Source organism: Podarcis gaigeae, assembly GCF_964106915.1.
Source record: "Podarcis gaigeae genome assembly, chromosome: 3".
Classification (NCBI taxonomy): domain Eukaryota; kingdom Metazoa; phylum Chordata; class Lepidosauria; order Squamata; family Lacertidae; genus Podarcis; species Podarcis gaigeae.
In genome coordinates, this window is record NC_139680.1 from 29,932,936 (window position 1) to 29,951,239 (window position 18,304).

At 42.7% G+C, this 18,304-nt stretch overlaps 1 protein-coding gene across 9 annotated transcripts in view; it reads left to right on the forward strand.

The window, feature by feature from the left end:
* LPIN1 (lipin 1) overlaps positions 1–18,304 on the forward strand; it is an 83,619-nt gene that overhangs the window by 34,009 nt on the left and 31,306 nt on the right. For 6 of the 9 annotated variants that reach the window (XR_014561908.1, XM_083730142.1, XM_083730144.1 and 3 more), the window contains 3 exons: positions 14,593–14,793; positions 16,295–16,390; positions 17,603–17,931. Coding sequence is in view for 8 of the 9 variants with exons in the window: in XM_083730142.1 (XP_083586268.1) it covers positions 14,593–14,793; positions 16,295–16,390; positions 17,603–17,931 (626 nt within the window). In the remaining variant the exon portion in view is untranslated. Of the gene's footprint in view, positions 1–5,634; positions 5,850–14,592; positions 15,947–16,017; positions 16,391–17,602; positions 17,932–18,304 lie in introns of those variants that run through there. The other 3 variants (XM_083730148.1, XM_083730146.1, XM_083730149.1) reach the window with 3 other exon arrangements.

The window sequence follows — 18,304 nt, forward strand, 5'->3', positions numbered from 1 at the left end:
TTGCAAGACCTTTTACCTGAATGTGCCTGAGTGCATTGCAAAGGACATCTCTATAAAATAGGCAAACTAAAACAAAACAAAAAAGAATTAGGAGTACAGGAAGCTGTCTATTTAGCTCAGTTTTGTCTACTACTCTGGCCGGCAGCAGTTATCCAGGGTCTCAGGCAGAGAATCTTGCCTGTCTGGTCTATTTTTGACCGCTGATGGCAGACCTTGATACTAGGTAGACTCTACTGCTTGCCAAAAATAATGATGTACCATTGAGCTATGTGGCCCTTTCCTGAACCATAAATGTGATTTATTAAACTTGATTATTTACCTAGGGACAAAATTTATGGAAGCTTGCTTGCCTCCTTCTTGACAAAAGTTGTCTTCAACTTCTGCCCTCAGAAGTAGGCACGGAAAAGTTGCATTGCTGATTACTGCACGGGTATTGTTGTTGTTTTAAAAAACACCGTGCTGTCCCGTCCTTGTTTTGTTATTTTTATTTTTTCGATGCGTGCATGCAGCTCCTCCCTGCCTTTTGTTCCTCTGCTTTAAACAAGCGCCCCTGCCCACACACATTCCTGTGAGCTTGGATGAGAGGACATTCCTCCTCTCCTTTCGTTCCAAGATTGGCTGCGGTAGCTAGGAACGTGCGTCGTCTCTCACACCGCCCGGGCCTTGTTTTTGCTTCCCTTTTACAAGGGAGAAGCGATTGCTCAAACGCGAAGCCAGCACGTGAAAGGGAGACACTCACAGCAACGGAAGCGGCAGGCAAATGTGTTAAAGGGTCGACTGTCTAGCTTCCTGAACTCTCATTTATTATAATGAATTTGCCATTGATCGCGACTCCTCGTTTCTCCGCCTTTTCTTTTCACCCAGACACGTGAAAGCACGATCGTAGGTATACCTACAATCCTGTTGGAAGAGGCGTCGGTTGCAGAAACGCCAACAGGATCGTATACCCACGACCGTGCTTTCACGTGTCAAGGTGAACAACGGACTTCTGAGTACTTTGAAGAGATGTCAGTTGCAGAAACGCAAAGTGCTCAGAAGTCTCTTCCTCCCCCCCCCCGCACTGGGTTTTTTTTTTTTGGGGGGGGGGAGGTTAAGGGATATGAACGTGAGAAAGCCACCATCTTCCTTATAAGCCAAACCCCATTCAAAACCCATCCTTTTGAAATAAATAACCCTGTTTTGGGTATGTACCCTGCGAACTATTCCGTTTCCAGATCATGTAGCGAAGGGGAGAGGCGCCCCCCCCCCCAATAACTATAAACCCATAAAAATACATAGCAATCTGAGGTTCTGCTCCCCTAACAAAAGACCTCCCCCCCACAAAAAAAAAAATCCTGGCTACGCCCATGCTTCAGATTGGTTAAATTCCCCTTTCGAATTTAATACCAGCCTGGGGACAATGGTGTTTACGCGACACGTGCCTCGGAAACTCATGCAAACAACATTCCGAGGCCCCGCCCCCTTGCGTTCTGCCAGCAGCGCGCGGACCCGCCCCCCCATCCGCGTTCGGCTGAGGACACGCCGCTCCCCGATTGGCCGCGGGGATCGCCTCAGATCCCCTCCTCCCCGCGCTGAGTCACAGCACAGGAGCCAAGCAAAAAGGCGCTCAAGGTTCTACGGGAAGGGCCCTGCCAAGGGGAGATCCCGACGGCCAACTGCAGTCAGACAGACGTTCAGCAACCATTCGTCATATTTCGCCTTGATAGGCTGAAGGAGCGCGGTAGTGAGCAGTCCGACGATAAGCTCACCACGGCTAGCCCAAGGACAAATCCATAACACCCCTTTTTTTACTTGGTGTTTTTTGTTAGGGCTGTGTCTCCTTAGAACAGTTGTTTGGGACCTGTGGTCAGGGATGATGGGAATTGTAGTCCTAAAAAAACCAGCTGGAAACCCAAGTTTGGGAAACTGCTAGAACTTCGATCTGAGCATGTACAGAGTACGTCTTCTTCACTTCTTCGAGTAGCAGTTGCAAGACTGTACACACCCGGAGTATGGGTTGTGTGAGACTGTGCAAAGGAGGGTAGGGTTTTGACTGATGTGCATAGGAGAGGATTTTGGCAGGTGTAGCTTATCAGGAAGGTTTTAGACATGAAACGACTCCAGAAATTTGCAGTTCTCTGTGGCTTCTGGGATGTGCAGGTGATTCCAGGAAAGCGACTCCATTTTGAAATTAAAATATTTTACTGTACTGTAAATGCTCTTGTGGGGAAAAATATGTTATCTTTAGGTAGAAGAAAAACAACCCAGTAAATAGGATTAATGTATAGCTTTACTCCCAGTGGGGTGATATTCTGAAATCAGGAATATATATATATGGGCAATGCTTTGATATTCTGGATTACGGAGCATCTTTTTTTTTTTTTTTAAATGCCAAGCACCATCTGTTTAAACAAGTCAAAAAATGCTGTCACCTTGGTCATAAAACCATTTTCATAAGTGATGCAGTTTTATTGCTTATAACCTGGAAGTCATCACAATATAAAACACGGGAGATTGACATATAACAAACGAGAAGAGAAATACAATTAAGTAAACCAAAGTGAAGGAGCAGCACTATTTAAATTGGATTGCATCCCTTGTGATATGCAATCTATGCGCAAATGGTGCTTACTTTTAATTGCATCTATGCTGTCCTTGCACCTGTAATTTGAATATATGAATGGCAATAACTAATAATGTACATTTGATTTCAAAATATCTCATCTCATCAACCACAGTCATTAATGACACATTCTATATCAAGGCTACTTAATATAGAGCCTACCAGTGTTTTGGACGACAACTCCCGTCATCTCCAGCCAGAAAGAGCAATGGTTATGCGTGATGGGAGTTGTAGTCAACAACATCTGGAGGGCACCATGGTGGCTACCTCTATTCTGGACTAAAACATATTGTTATTTAGGGCTGGCACCAGACTAGAGAAGGCTCTGAGGAAATTACTGGGTAGTGAGTCATGCAATATTACTTGGGCTGTGATGGCAGTGTGGGCAGCTGGGTTTATATATTAATATCATTATTATTATATTTAATGTGTATACTGCCCTTCATCCGAGAATCACAGGGTGCTTTACAATATAAAACCACAAAATACATGCTATACTAAACAAAACAATAACAGTAACCCTCCCTCCAAAATTTAAAAGGCTGTAGATTAGCCAAAGGCCTGGGAAAAGATTTAAATTTTGCACAATGTCCCTGAGTGACACAAGTTTGGGGGCCTTGTGGGAAATTACGAACGACTAGATTTAGCCAGTCTGATGCTGTTCAGAGTCCAATATAAGAGGAAAAAAAGAGGTGGTTGGGAAGGTAAATTTAGCACTTCAGTTGATACCCCGATAGCTACCTGAAGATGCAAGATGCTGAAGCCAGCCCTGTTATTTGTGTCACTTGTAAATGCTACATTGGTTTATTGTTGCATTAAGCAACAGTCTGCTTAATCATGAGGTGACTGAAGTGAACTGAAAACATGACAAGTATATACAGTATTATATATGTTCAGGTGTGTTGACATATTATACTCAACGATCAACCAAATGAAGAAGATCTAAAGCAAAACAAAACAACCCCCCCTTGTGATAGCTAGAGTGCTTTACTTAAAGAGATACGTACTTGCACATCAAACATTTAAGCTACTCTGGGTTCTGGACACCCACATTTCCAGCAGTGTCCATCATGAGAACTATTTGCACGTAGGCCCAGGCTCTTAAACAAATTACAAAATGATTTCAGTGTTTTCATATGCCAAGAACCTGATCAGTCCAGTCATCCGCCATATATTCTCTGATGATCACCCCAAACATGTTATTACTGGCCACAACAGATTAGTTTCTGGCACGAAGGTCTTTTAAATTCCTTCATCTTATGTACATGCTCTCATACCAGCCCTCTGATGTTATTCCCATTTTACAGGTCAAGGAAATGGGACCAAGAAATTGCTATTTGCCAGACAGGTCTGTAGGGATGCCCTCCATACTCCTAGGCCTAGGTGCGATGGAATCAGAAACTGATACCCTCCCTCGCTCACTTCTGATGCTTTAGAAACAGTTTCCTGGTTAGAAGGGAGTTTCAAGGCTGCCAGCAAGTCATCAGATACCCAAGTCATAATAATAGATTCCAGCCCAAGCCACCAATATAAAATATGTGTGGTGAACATGTTCTCTATGATCCTGCTGGACTCAGACTCCAACTCCCATCAGCATGCGCGTACAACAGAGTAAAACAATAAAATTCCTAGGTCATTAACTCCTTGTCTGAAACCCCGAGGAGCAGATAGCAGATAAGTTTCCCCATTCAGCTGTCCCCCCCAATACAATCCTTAAAATAAAAATTGTTATCAGAAGCAGTATGCAAATAATTTTATGCCTCTAAATTTCACGCACGGATATTAATTTTAGAACTTTAGGAAAGTGATTTGTGGGTGCCATCACAAAATGGCTGGCTACATAGCTAGTAAAAAATGGCTGCCGTTGCCAGAACACTCACAGTATTTACGACCACAACAAGAGGTCAAAACAGTAATGTCTGCCTTAGTAAAAGGCAGTAAAAAAGCCACTTTGTCTGAACCCACAGTGTTCTGTTCTAACCCACTTCACAGAAGGCAAGCCATTCAATTTCTTGAAATCACATCTCAATAAAACTTTGTACTGCATACATCCTTTTTCTGCCCGGGCCCATCTTTCCAAGGCCCTGAATTCTCACCCCCCCAACCCCTCCATTTTTTTGAATGGTGGCATTCAATTGGAATGGCCTTCTTTTCTTTTCTATACTGGTGGCATCTAATTAGGACTGTAGACTAGAGAGACAACATGGAAGAGTTCTAACTGGACCGTCAACTGGTAATTTCCCATAAGAATTGCTCTTCACCTTCTCTCCAGTCTGCTGACCAAATGTGCTTTTTAAAAAAGTGCTCAAGCATTTTAAAGGGTTGAAGATGACATGCCCCTTAACACTTGTGCACGCTGAACTATATTTTGTGAATCTCTGACACATGGCAAACTGCAAGTGTCAAATTCACAAGAGCGCTTCCGGCAATTTAAGCCGGAAGATTTAACCCTGAGAAAGGCAACTTGAGACATAGTGGTCCTTATGTGGATGAGACCCATCTCTCTCTCTTGACTCTATTTCAATTTGTACAAATTGAAAAAATAAAACAAAACCCGCAAATGAATCCGAAACCGCTGTGACAGACACAAGACACTCACAATATCACTTAATGACCAAAACCCTGCTTGTTCGTTTCAGTTTGCAACCCAGAACCTCTGATTTTACCTCTTGCAAAGCTCTCTGTATCCATTTCATTAGGGTAACCACCCACCCGCATTTTGGTGCAATTTCGCAAGCGACAGACGGTTTTGCCACTGTTTTCAATGCTTGCCTGTCAAAGATCCCCATGAATTTACCATGCTAGTTTGGGCCTGTCTGTTGTGGTCTATGGCTTGCAGCAAACTCCTATCTACACCTGCAAGATATAGCTGGAGTGGGGTCAGAAGTGGGGCAAATATAGGAAGATGCTTCCAGTAGATCTAGCCTTGGGTAACCATAACCACAGCTGTTGCGATGGATGTCCTGATTTCTTCTTGATCCCCCTTCCTGCCTCCCTTCTCGAGGTCCCTCCTACAGGGCGGTTACCAGGCTGCCTATGTGGGATGAATTGACATTGCTGCAGCAGCCTGTTTGCATACAAAGCAAGGCTCTGGCCGGTGCCTGACCTGCCACTGCCTAGCGAGCCTCATCCGAAGCCCTTCATTGCTGCTGCGGAGGAGAAGAGCAGTGCCAAGGCAGCTGTCTCTCTGCCTCCCTTGGGGAAAGTTGCTGATGTTTCTCACGGTTGACAGACGGTGCAAGGACAGGTATAAAGCTGACGAAGGATTTGGGGGGCAGGCGGGGGGAAGTTAAGGAGATGGGTTAAGTATTGGGGGAAATAGTACTATTGTGGCAGTTCTGTAGGCCGCTGGATTTTTACCTGCACAAGGTTTTGCTTAAGATAGTTGCAATTTTTCAGCTTGGGGACAAGCAGCCCTTTGTCTCATACTGTCTTGTTTTTTGCCTAAACGGAGTCCTTCTGGAAAAGTACACGTTTGTCCGCCAGGACCAAATCTCTCTGTCACATATGTTTTGGATATTAATCTGCATTTTAGCAAGAGCTCGCATCCTAAAATAGCCGCAGTGGGTGAAGTGGCCTTTCCCCTGATTCTTTGGGTTGATGACTTAAAATGACTTATCGAGGGGTATGTGGCGGCAAAGGCTCTGATGCAAGGCGGTGGGGGGTGGGAAGAAAGATGCGAGTACCCTTTTTGAGCATGCCTATGGTGGCAAGTGGCAAAAAAATTTGCAGGCCTGGCATAGATTTTAGGCCTCTCTGGAGCCTCGTTGGCGAGAAGAAAAGGGTTAAATGTGAATTCAGACACTCTGTCTCTTGTCTTCCTGTTTGCTAAACTGCTGTCTTGTGTAAAAAGACAGGCTCTTTTGGCCTCGGGGATGGAGAGTTCTGTGACCATTTTGAAGTTTAAAATCAGGTTTTGTAGCAGTTGTTGTTGATCTGTGAAACCCTGCTAAAAGAATGTGTTGTACTGCCACTTTTTCTTTTTTTTCTTTTGGGTCTCCTCTTTATCTTTGCTAGTGCATATTCTGTTTTATTGCACAATTGTCTGATACAGATGTGCTTAGACAGTGTTGCTAAACCCAATGTTATTTGTGGGTTTTGAACCTCCGAGCTATATATTCACTCCCATTTACTTTTAAACAGGGTTTTTTGTCCTGGGGTACGCATACCCAGAAACATTTTGTGACTCTAAGTTTGGCCTCATTGAGGGGCAATATTTCAATATGAGCAGGAAAATGAGAGTACCCCTAAACATTTTTTTAAGAAAAAAAGTACTGCTTTTAAATACCTTTTCTTTGGCTTCAAACATCTGTAGAGAGACTTCATGTTTCACGCACATACACATACATGCACACACTTGTTTATCAGTATTACAGAAAGGGATGTAATCAAAGCCTCTTTAGTCCTTAGGTGAGGGATTGTTGCCAACAGTTCTAGTATAAAGTCAACTAAAATATTTCGGCATGATCCCCCTAAAGTTGTCCCATTGACTTCATTTGGAACACACTTAATTTAACTGTTGAAATCAGTGGGCCTTTTTCTTTTAAGTGCTTACCTTTGATTGGAAATCCCTTTTTTTCTTTTGGGAAAATTCATGTAGAACTTGGAGATAATTTAATTTGAAAAACATTACCGTTTCCTAAATAAATCATTTGCTTCTCACTGAGGAAAAAAGGGATAAGATACCCTTTTCAGATTCTATGTTTGAATTCAACTGTTTATATTGAAATAAATTAAACCACATTAATTGGATAGTACATATATAATAAATTATCATAATTAGACTGGCCCCCTTTTTCACAATGAAAATCGAAATAGGGATGCTTTTTCTGTATTTTAGAGACAAGTTCCACTGGAACCAATGGGGCAAGTTAATGGCAACTGTCATATCCTGTTGAGAGTCTGTGGTTAGACTGGGGGAGATAAGGTTCAAAGTTTACTGGATTGTTAGTTACAGTACTGTCCTGTCCTGCAAACTGACACAGCTGAGAGAGTTGTTGACATCAGAAGAATGGTATTGGTCAATCTGGAATGCCATGAACTCTGTTTTTTGACTCTCGTGCTTTGATTTTTACTGTAAATAGAATTTCTCATTGGCGATCCAGCAAGGCAGAATTCGGAAAGAATCACCACTACAAAAGCCCTTTAAAGAAAAGAATTGGGGAACTGTCCTTGATGGATTGTGCTCCTGTTTTCTATTCCAAATGTATTTATTTAACCATTTTTTGTGGGTTTGGAGTGACCTTCTTTGTGCACTCAAATATGACTAAATAATGCACAAAGAGCTCTTTTGGAACCACTTGGGACCGTTAGGGGATTTTGAAAATGTTAGTAATTTCAACCATGCCCATACATGCTTTAAAGGTTGTTTTATCACACTGGTAAACAAAGGCAAATATTTGAACAACAGCATTCTTGTTTGATACATGTTTTGGCTTTAGAAATGGAACTGTGCAGAAGTCATCTGGGATCTTTACAAAGTTCTTTCAGGTGCTTAACTGGTCTTCCTTTATCAGCAGTGTTGAGGCTTGTGGCACATCATCATACACAGGGCAAAGGCATGCTTAGAAATAAGATAGAAATTAATTTCAGGTGTGAATAATTTGTGATTGCGGGTGCTGAGCTTTTCTCCTGGGGAACATCCTTTGCTGGAAAAGTATCTTTTTCCTTTGGCATTGACTTTTGTCTCTCTCTTCTTAAGCCATCAGAATGAAACACTCTCTCCCACAGTTAAGAAAGTGGATGCCATTTGTGAGGATGAATTGGGCAGGAAAATGGGACCAGGCTATGAGGGGTGGGGTCCTGCGTACTGGTGGGTCCTATGAATTATGCAAGTTCTCTACTTGTTTAGGTATGCTCTTTCTATTCTGTTTTGTTCTATGGAAAGAGCGACTGAAAGCAAAGTGCTTTTTATCTGTCACATTATCTATGATCGTATTTCTAAATTCCAGACACACCCCTTATTTAACCGCTGGAAAATAAACAGACTAATACTGTCTCAGTGAAAAAAAATATCTTTCTTTCTTTTAAGAATTGCTATTGTTCCCCCATGGAGCTGTCAGCTCTCTCTGAAAACTGAAACTGTTCATTCAAAGTGAGGAGACAGTGGCAATTTCAAGATTTCTTACCCTTTCTTGTAAATTGAGGAACATCCAGTTTGCTTTAGGAAACAAAAGCAGCTTTAGGAAAACGATTCCCAGATCTTCTGCTTTTCTGCCTGTCCTCAGTATTTCTGCATGTCGGAATAGTAAAAGCACTTCCATGCTATGCTTCAATTAGCTGCTTCCTCTTTGACACAAATTGTGATTATTCTGACATCTGAGTCTGGCTTGTAAGTTTACTAGCCAAGCCAGGGCTGCAAACCATGGTTTCCTGGTTCATATGTAATGGCAAACTATGGTTTGTACCAAATAGGAATAATTTAAATCAGAATGTGTGAGAAGATGGCTGTGGCTTATCGACAAACCATGGTTCAGCTCTCCACCTGAACTGAACCCATGTAATAAAATCAGATTTCCTTCCATGTAATGGTGTGGAAAGATGCTTTACACAGCACTGTCATGTTGTGTGTGTATTAGGGGGAGGCATGTATCTCAGTCACAGAGCACATGCTTCAGATGCAGAAAGTCCGAGGTTTTATTCCTGCCATCTCCAGTTAAAAGGATCAGGTTAGTAAATAGTGGGAAAGACCGCTGCCTGAGGCTCTGGAGAGCCAGTTCCAGTCAGAAAACATGGACAAATAGCCTGACCAGACGTAATGCAGTTCCCCATGTACCACGTAACCAGCCAACATAGTATAGAAGATCATTGGATGACGTCTTTGAAGGACTGCCTTCTCATGAAATGAGCTTGCCCGCCCCCTGCACTATTTCTCAAAAGCCTTGATCTGTTTTCCACTGCCATCAGAGGTTCAGCTGGATGATAATGCATGACAGAACCATTTTGGTTGTGGCACCCAGATTACAGAACTCCTTTACCCAGGAAGCCTGGTTGGCCCCCTCCTTTTTGGCTTTTCGGCGTCTGGTAAATATTTTTCTGCTTTGCAAAGTTCCTGTTTTGGATTCTCTAAAGCTTTTCTGGTCCCTTTTGTGGAACTGTATTTTAGGTGGCTCTGGATATTTTTTTTAGTTCATTGTTCATCTTGTAGCTTTAATTATTATGTTTTAGGCTGATGATTTAAGCTGTTTCGGGGAGGCTAAAAGGCAGACCCCAAATGATCTTGTAAATAGTAAATAGAACAATGTTAGTTCATTTCTGTAGGTCGGTCTTGTTATCTGTTACCTGATTATTTTTATCCTAAAGCCTGAGTGAAGAGGGCAGAACAAACCATTGAGAAGATCTCAAAAACCATATTGTGTCACTTTTATAAATTACAAAAAGAGGAAGAGAACAGTAAGGTTCTTTCAGAGGGGCTGCTGTAAAATGTATCAAGCTACGTGCATTATTTTGTTCATCACTTTTGATAACAATGCTCACAAATTTACATTGTTGTATTTCAGGTCTAAACCTTTTCTAAACATACTTTGTGAACACTGTGAGTTTGAACGAAGCAGCTATTATGGTGGATACTGTCAAGGCATGCAGCATTTAATCATCATTTTGAAAATACTCACCCAGGGAATGTTCAGAATGAAACATTTCCTTCCCTTCTGCATGGCTTTCTGAATTGTGGATAGATTTATGCTTAATCAGCTTTATTGGCAAAGAAAAGCATATAGGATAAACACAATTCAGAAGACTTGTAGAGGAGTTTGTGTTTAATAATGCATGCAACATTGATTTTGTGGAAAGAAAACCCAAGAAGGAGAGAGTGGTGGTCACGGACTAGCACAGAGTTAAGGATATTATTATCTTGCTCTTTCATTCTGACTGGGTTTTGCTATGTATGTTGGGGCAGCTGTAACCATTGATGTGACTGCCCTTACATTTAGGAGAATTCTGTGTGCCTCAGCCACACAGTGAAAGGGAGAATGTTAAGGGAGCGAGGGTTGTAGGCATGCTGTCAAAAGTACCAAGCAAAAGTGGGTTGCCAGGTCCTTTGAGAGGAGGTCTGCACAACTTGTGATCTATATGTTAATGACTGGAGAACTCTTTCCTTCCTGATTAGTTTTTGTCCCATGTTGTATCTGTTTTTTAAACATCTTATTTTGACTTACCGCCCTTCTCCCTCATGTCTGCTCCTGTTTACTGTTCTTATTAACAAAAAATAATATTCCTCTCCCCACAAAAGTTCTGTTGTGATCTACCAAGCAATATACAGTAGGCCACCACAAGTTTTTATAGGCTCCATACTTTACCAAACTGTGGCTGCGAAATCAGGGTTTTCCAGCTGCTCACTGGTTGCAATACATGGTTTGTGGGTCGCATTTGATTCTATAAACATGCTCAAATAAACTTATTCTACAGAATTTCTGAGTATCCATTTTTATGCTGAAGGTGCACAGACTTATTGCTGGCCTTCTGTAACGCATTAGAACTTTCACATTTTTTCTGCTAAAATGTGAAGCTGTTTTTATAACAAAATCAGGCCAGTGGTCTTTCTTGCTCATTGTTACTATTTTAACTGCCACTGGCTATCCATAGCTTTTTTTGTTTTGCTAGCCCTGTTCCCCGAGAACCATATTTTCACATGCTGGGTATGGAACCCAGGGCTTCCATCTGCATAGAAAGAAAGCATGTGATGTTCTATTGTGCCACCACACCTTTTCAGTGCAAGAGATAAGGACAGGCTAATCTACCGTATTTTCATGTATTTTTCCATGTATAAGAAAAGAAAAAAAGAAAGGCAAAAATTGGGTGTCGTCTTATACACAGATAGTGAATGCAGAGGGGAGACGTGCAATTAATGGCAGCAGCAAGCAGGAGATTGGCTGTGGTGATTGGGTGGGTGATTGGTGGCTGCGACAAGGCCTGCTGGCGATTGGCTGTGGCTGCGGCAATTGGGCAGACAATTGGCGGCTGCGGCAAGGTGTGTGATCGGCAGTGGCTGTGGCAAGCGATTGGCAGTGGCGGGCAGGCGGGTGAGCGATTGGCGGAAGTGACCTCCCCCCAAAGCTAAACAACTTAATTTCTTAATTTTGGGTGAAAAAAAATTGGGGGCATCCTGTACATGTGAAAATACGGTATGTCACTTCCAGACCATTGCTATTTTGTGGGTGAGAATTCAGCAACATACCAGCAAATTCAGGTTGCGCAACTGAAGCAGAGTTGGCATCCTTTCACAACAAACCTGCTTCCCCTCCACCCCATTTCTGTAGTAAGGAAAGTGACCAGAAAATGAGCTGGAAACCAATTGCTTGGTGCAACAATACCGTACAACTTCCCTGCAAACAAACCAGAGAATGAATGCTCAATAAACAACCAAGGAGGTGTAATCTCCCCAGGCACTTTGTTCAAAAACATCAGGATATATGTTCACAGGTGTGTGGAAGGGATCCTAGGAATGTATTACTGGTCACTGGCTCACTGGAATACAGGGAGAAGATGCTACTGTTAAGGACTGATTCTCACCCCCTCTCCCCAAATATTGAAAATATGAAATATGAAGGGAAAAAATGTGAATGAGAAACAGGGACCAACTTGTTTTTGCAAACATTCATTTGGGAGCCTGAACTGCTTGTGGCTTCTTGTTGAGTGCTGTGAGGAAAGTCCTCAAGTTGTAAGAAGCTTTTCCATGCACAACTTCTTTCAGGTGATGGCCGAAACATCCCTCCCTGATTTTACAGAGCAAATTCCGTAGCTTACGCATTGTGTGAAGAAGTACTTTCTTTCAATTGGAAATTTAAAGGGAACCCCCAGATAGAAATGTAGGTTGCAGGCCGACAGAATGCAAGTAGCACTATATTTTACTGAGTTGGTTTGGTTTATTATTAGCACTCCTGCTCTTGAGACCAGCAGGCAGGCTTTCTAGGATCAAACAGAACAAAATGTGTCATGCAGACCACATACCGTCTCCTTAGGAATTGGGGAACGTTCCTGGGGACGTGAATATTTCACTGGGAGCTAATGTATACTTCAGCAAGTCGCAAATGCAGTTTTAGCACTCACATTCCCTGTTCCCAGCACCCCTGACACTTGATTGGCATTTACCATGGATTGAGCCTTTAGTGTGGCAGCCTTTGTGTGCTCTGTGGAACTCCTTGCCAGTAGAGGTTTGGCAGGAACTGCTCCTCCCTTCTTTGAGGCAACTTTTGAAAACTTAGGTTGTTTCAACAGGCCTTCGCTTTATGAACATTCTCTCTTTTAGCAATCAGTATTTCACTGGTGTTTTATTGATGTTTCTCATGAAGTTTTCATGGATACTTTTGTTGATTTTATTCATATTTGTTGTATGCCACTCTGGTATATGAAACAAAGATACAGAATTAAGCTTTGGCTGGGATTCTCGTGGATCTATTATAACCATTAGGAGAAAAGTAATTTTGTAAATGACTATTGTCAGTCTTTTTTAAAGCAAAACATTTCTGCTATCCCAACCTGCTGTGTCGTGTGTATTGGCAGAGCTGTGTTTTTGTGTGTTTGTGTGGTGGGGGTAGGGTTCCCAGCCAGATTTTGATAATTATCATGACTGCTGTTTCCTTTGTTTTTTCATGTGCTCCCTTCTATTTTGTTTTATGATGACGTTTGTTGGTTTCAATTTATATTGTGTTCTATCCTACCCTGGTATCACACTGCGATGAAGCGTGGGTTAGAAATATTTTTAGTTAATAACAAAATCATCTCAACCTAACAGGTGGGCCACTACAGTGACCCCCACTCTGCAGATGGGGAGGCGAAAGGCTGAGGGGTCCTTTCTTCCAAAAAGGAGCCCTGTACACTGGACGGTATTCATATTTGTTTCCCTCACAACATCACTGTGAGGTAGATTATTTTAGGACTTAAAGACCGCTCAGAGATCTTGCAGCGAACTTTGTAACTGAGCAGAAATTTGGATCCAAGTCTCTCAAGACTTGTGCTCTAATCTCATGGATTTACTTAGAGCTACCTAAATGTTTCAACCAGAGACCTAAGTGAGTTAATGGTTGTGGTGAGATGTGAATCTGGGACTAACTGGCTCACGTTCCTCTGCTTGAAGCTTCATGCTATGCTGGGGCATTGCTGGGCAGCTCTTGAGGAATGTGGATGTTGTCTTTTTAACTTTCCATTGCTCATTACGTTGCCAAATATCTTAACATGCTGAAATGTCAAGGCCGTTCAGTAGACTTGGATTGATTTTAAGAGCAGTGCTATCAACTGTGAGCCCGTCTTAAGCTGAAATCCTGTACACACTTCCCTAGGAGTAAGTTACATTGTAGACTACAACCCAAGGGCCACATTATTTTCTGGTCAACTTTCTAGGGGCCACCTGACCAGGAACAGGTAAGGCTACCGGCGAAAGCGAACAGAGCAAGTACCGAATCTTACCTTTTTGTAGGCTTGTTCCACCCAACACTCTCTAGCCTGCAAACAAGAAGCATGACTGGAGTTTCAGGACACATTCGAGACATGCAAAAACACTTAAGGAGGGTGTGAAGCCTAGGGTGGCGAGGGGTGTGGCTCAGGAAAACAGGAGGAAATCTGATTGCCACAGAAGTCAGCCCTTTCAACCAGCGCAGAGGCAAGAGAGGAGGAGTGCAAAAGAAGTGTCATCTGTGGCAATTGGGTTTTCTTCCTCTGTCCATTGGGGCAGATTTTGGGGGTGAGAGATGAAACCGTAAGCCTTTATCTCTGACGCCATTCTCCAAGAGATCTTGTGAGAAATCCAGTGGCTCACCAGAAAACTTTGGGCAGGGAAACTCCACACTCCTGTGGGAAGCCAGTAAGCTAACCAGTACTCCTCATGGGGTGTGTCTGTGTGTGTGTGTGTGTAGGATTTGGCCCAATAGCCTTCCAGAGTCACCTTAGGTTGTTTTATAGAATATTTTTGGTCTCTTATTTTCTGCAGTTGCCAAATGGTCTTAATGTGTCCATCCAGATTCTGATGCTTCCCTCTGTCCTGTTTTCCTCTCCAGGCACAAACCATGAATTACGTTGGGCAGTTAGCAGGCCAAGTCTTTGTGACTGTGAAGGAGCTCTATAAAGGATTAAATCCCGCCACGCTGTCTGGGTGCATAGATGTCATCGTTGTCCGCCAGCCTGATGGGAACCTCCACTGTTCACCTTTCCACGTGCGCTTCGGAAAGATGGGAGTTCTGCGTTCGAAGGAAAAAGTGGTAGGGGGACAGAAGATGTCTTGACATGCTTTTTGTTTTGTCAGTAGCTCCCTCTTCACACAATATATTGTGCTGGGGGCAGGGATGTTTTCATCCTATGCACTTTCAGGACCACACTTGATGATACATTGCATGCACAGTGATGTGTGTTAGTGGTTACTAGAACCACTTCAGCTCAGGCCCCAGGACAGCTCCCAGTGGGCCTTGCTGGCTGAGCTCTGGAAGATGTTGTCTCAGCAAAGGCCCAGAGTCATTTGAAAGCTTAAGAAGGCCAGTCAAGGTCTTCTTCAACCAGGAGGGTTGGCTGAAGCCCTTCAAGGGCACATACAACATACTCCTGCAGGATTGTGGATCAGGAGAAGCTATAGGAGAGTCGCCACCAGAGTCGAGGCATGCCCTTAGGCTGGGGTAATGTAGAAGGTGGTGCTCAGTATGGTGACTTGTGAGTCATCTGAGTTTGAGTCCTTCTCATGGAGACACTAAGATGTAGGTGCAGAGGCAGTGCAGTGCATATATCTGTAGCTGTGGGGTCCCTGTTCCAGACCGGGATAGCAGCTTCCTTTCTGGGCAAATGGTCACTTTGACCGGGGGGGGGGGGGGGGACATTTCCATCAGGAAGTGTTAGATCCTCCTCCTCAATCTTCCTCACACCGGAGTCCCAGTCTCAAATTTCCGCCCCCAGCTGCCATGGTAAAAAGGAAAGCACAGGCAAATGTCATTGTGCAAGTTAACGTATTGTCTGCTTTGGCCCTCTGGGCAGATCTGTGATGCATGTGCTGGAGCACTGACTCCCCACAAAAGAACCATGGGAACTAGAATTTTGTGTCCTCAGCACTTTCACGAAACAACAAAGCCCAGAGAGGTAGTAATTATTGTGTGTCAGATGGGTTGTTTGCTCACAGATTCGGGTTTTTTTTTTTGATAAGGCCTTTTATCACTGGGAAGGCCACTGTTTATTTACAATACTGAGTCTATCAGTGGACAACATATAACCTTAAGCACTTTTATGGATTTAATAGGGATTCGGTGGGCTTAAGCTTATCTCTTTCGCTGTTGAAAATGTCACTTAAAATTGCTTATTTGGAGCTCAGTGGCACCTGGGACCAGGAAGCTGGTTGATGCTTAACTTTTGTTAGATCAGGCACACGGCACTGTGAATATGCATATGAAGATCATCTGAGACGTTCCCTGCTTCAAATTGTACCCTAGCTATGAACTTGCTAGATAGATGTCCTTTGACAAACCTCTATATTCTTCCTCTGAGCACCTGCCGCCCCAAGCCATGAAATATGGGGATAATAGCACTGATGTCCCTTACAGGGCTGCTGTAAAGGATTGCGAGATTATGTGAAGTACTTTCATCACCTTACATAAATGTTAACTAGGATGATGTGAATTAGCCCTTTTCACAGATATCAGAGAATGTTCATTCACACGCTAACTCTTCCGGTGCTCTGCAGTAAAATTGTACGTTTGTTCAAAAGTCTTTTGCCCTCCCCAGGTCGACATAGAAATCAATGGAGAATCTGTGGATTTACATATGAAATTAGGGGACAACGGAGAAGCATTTTTTGTAGAGGAAACTGGTGATGACCAGGTAAGACGAAGCTCCACTTCCCAAACATCTTTCATTTCCGATAAATTATGGTTACAGCGCAACATCTGTAGTAGATTGTCAAACCCCAAGACTGCTATGCCTTTAAGAGATCCATTATAGGGAGAAGGCTGCTAGATCTGATTTCATTTACAGTTCTCCATTTCTTGCACCATTCAAGACTTGATTTACACACAGTGACTGATGGAGGAAGAGGGTGGATGGCAAAACCTAAAGGCCAGTTCACATGACCCCATTATTTCTGTAATGATTCTGTTTGTTGCTGTTTGCATGTAGCTGTCATTAAATGGAAAGTTTTCTCATCTGATTGTTTCTTCCTCACTTGCTGGCAGTATTCATTGGCAGAGGAAAACTTGCATATTGCGAGACTGCTGGCTGTATAATTGATTGTTACCTGATTGTGTGAACTGGCTATTTTTGGTAGCAAGGCATTCATTGGCTTGGCTGATTTGCTTAAAGCCAAGGTGATTGGATTTCCATTACTTTCCTGATCTGTGCCTCTGAGCATGGTTTCCCCAAAAGGATTTAAAAATAAATAAATCAAGCAGGGCTTCCATGTTCCTGCTGCAGAACTAGTCAGTGCAAGAGTATATAGCTTAGTCTCTCTGCACAGAGGAAGAAGCCAGTTCCAGGAAGGGGAGCCCATTATGGCATGTGAAACGAGCAGGTCTCTTGACAGTTCCATAGCATGTATCTTGCAGTGATTCCATGATTGAAGCTGCTATCTTATATATACTTATTTAGTCCAAAGGGAAGCACTTCCATAAAAGCATGGTGAGAAAGGATTCAGCTACATTAGAAAAACAAAAAACCAGCGATTTGAATGTGTTATAAAAATGCAACACCAGATGGTGCCAGAGAGCACAAAACTTTTCAATAGTGTTTTTACATAGGGTTTCCCCCCCTTTTGTTACGATTTAATTTCTGACTTATTTATAGCGTTTCCCACCCCCTGCATGTAGATCCACCCAAATAGCCTAAATGGAGCCTTATGCTTTGCAAAATTTGAAAGAGCTGCAAGGTGGAGTATTTACAAAAGCTTAACTTATGTGAAGCTTGAGGTACATTTTGGGGCATATGTGTGTGTGTGTGTGAGATGAAGGATAGATTAATCTTCACAAATGTCAAAGGAAATGAAATAAGGAATATCAAGGGAAATAAGACGCTGTTTTTTCTCCTCCCTCTTTTTCCTAGGAAGCAATTCCGTACCACTTGGCTACATCTCCCATTCTTACGGAGGGAACAGCTCTCATGGAGTTACAGCTGAAGAGAAACTCTGTGGACAGGATAAGAAACATGGACACTGGAAGCAGTTCACAGCTACCAGCCTCTGTTTCTTCATCCGCTGTTGAGCCCACTTCTTCTAGTTGTTCTGTGAAGAAAAGGAGGAAACGTAGAAGGAGATCTGCCCACAAAATAGACACTTCAAAAAGAGATGAAAATGACGATACCACTGAAGATGAAAACATGTTCCCTATAGAAATCAGTTCCGACGAAGAAAATGAGCTTTTAGACAATACAAGGTACTGATCCTGCTTAAACTCGGAGAAGCGATTTATTCAGAGGCATTAATGTTCTTTAAGCAAATACCTACGAAAAGACGTTGTGTGGATTTCTTACAGCATGAGAATGATTGGATACATATGGATTTTATTCTGGACAAAGTTTTCTCATATTGCACAAAGTTCCCATATTCATACTTGCTTCAAAGAGTCAGTGGATTCAAAAGAGAACTTAATTCGCTTTAGGAAGTAGAACAAGTTTTCATCATGAGTTCCTAGCCCAGGTGGTTAAGGAAATTTAAGGAACCGCTAATTTCTGACCTCTAGAGTTGTGTTTCTTGTTTTGTTTTCCAACTTGCACTTCTTATCAGAAGCATCTTGATTTCCAGTCATT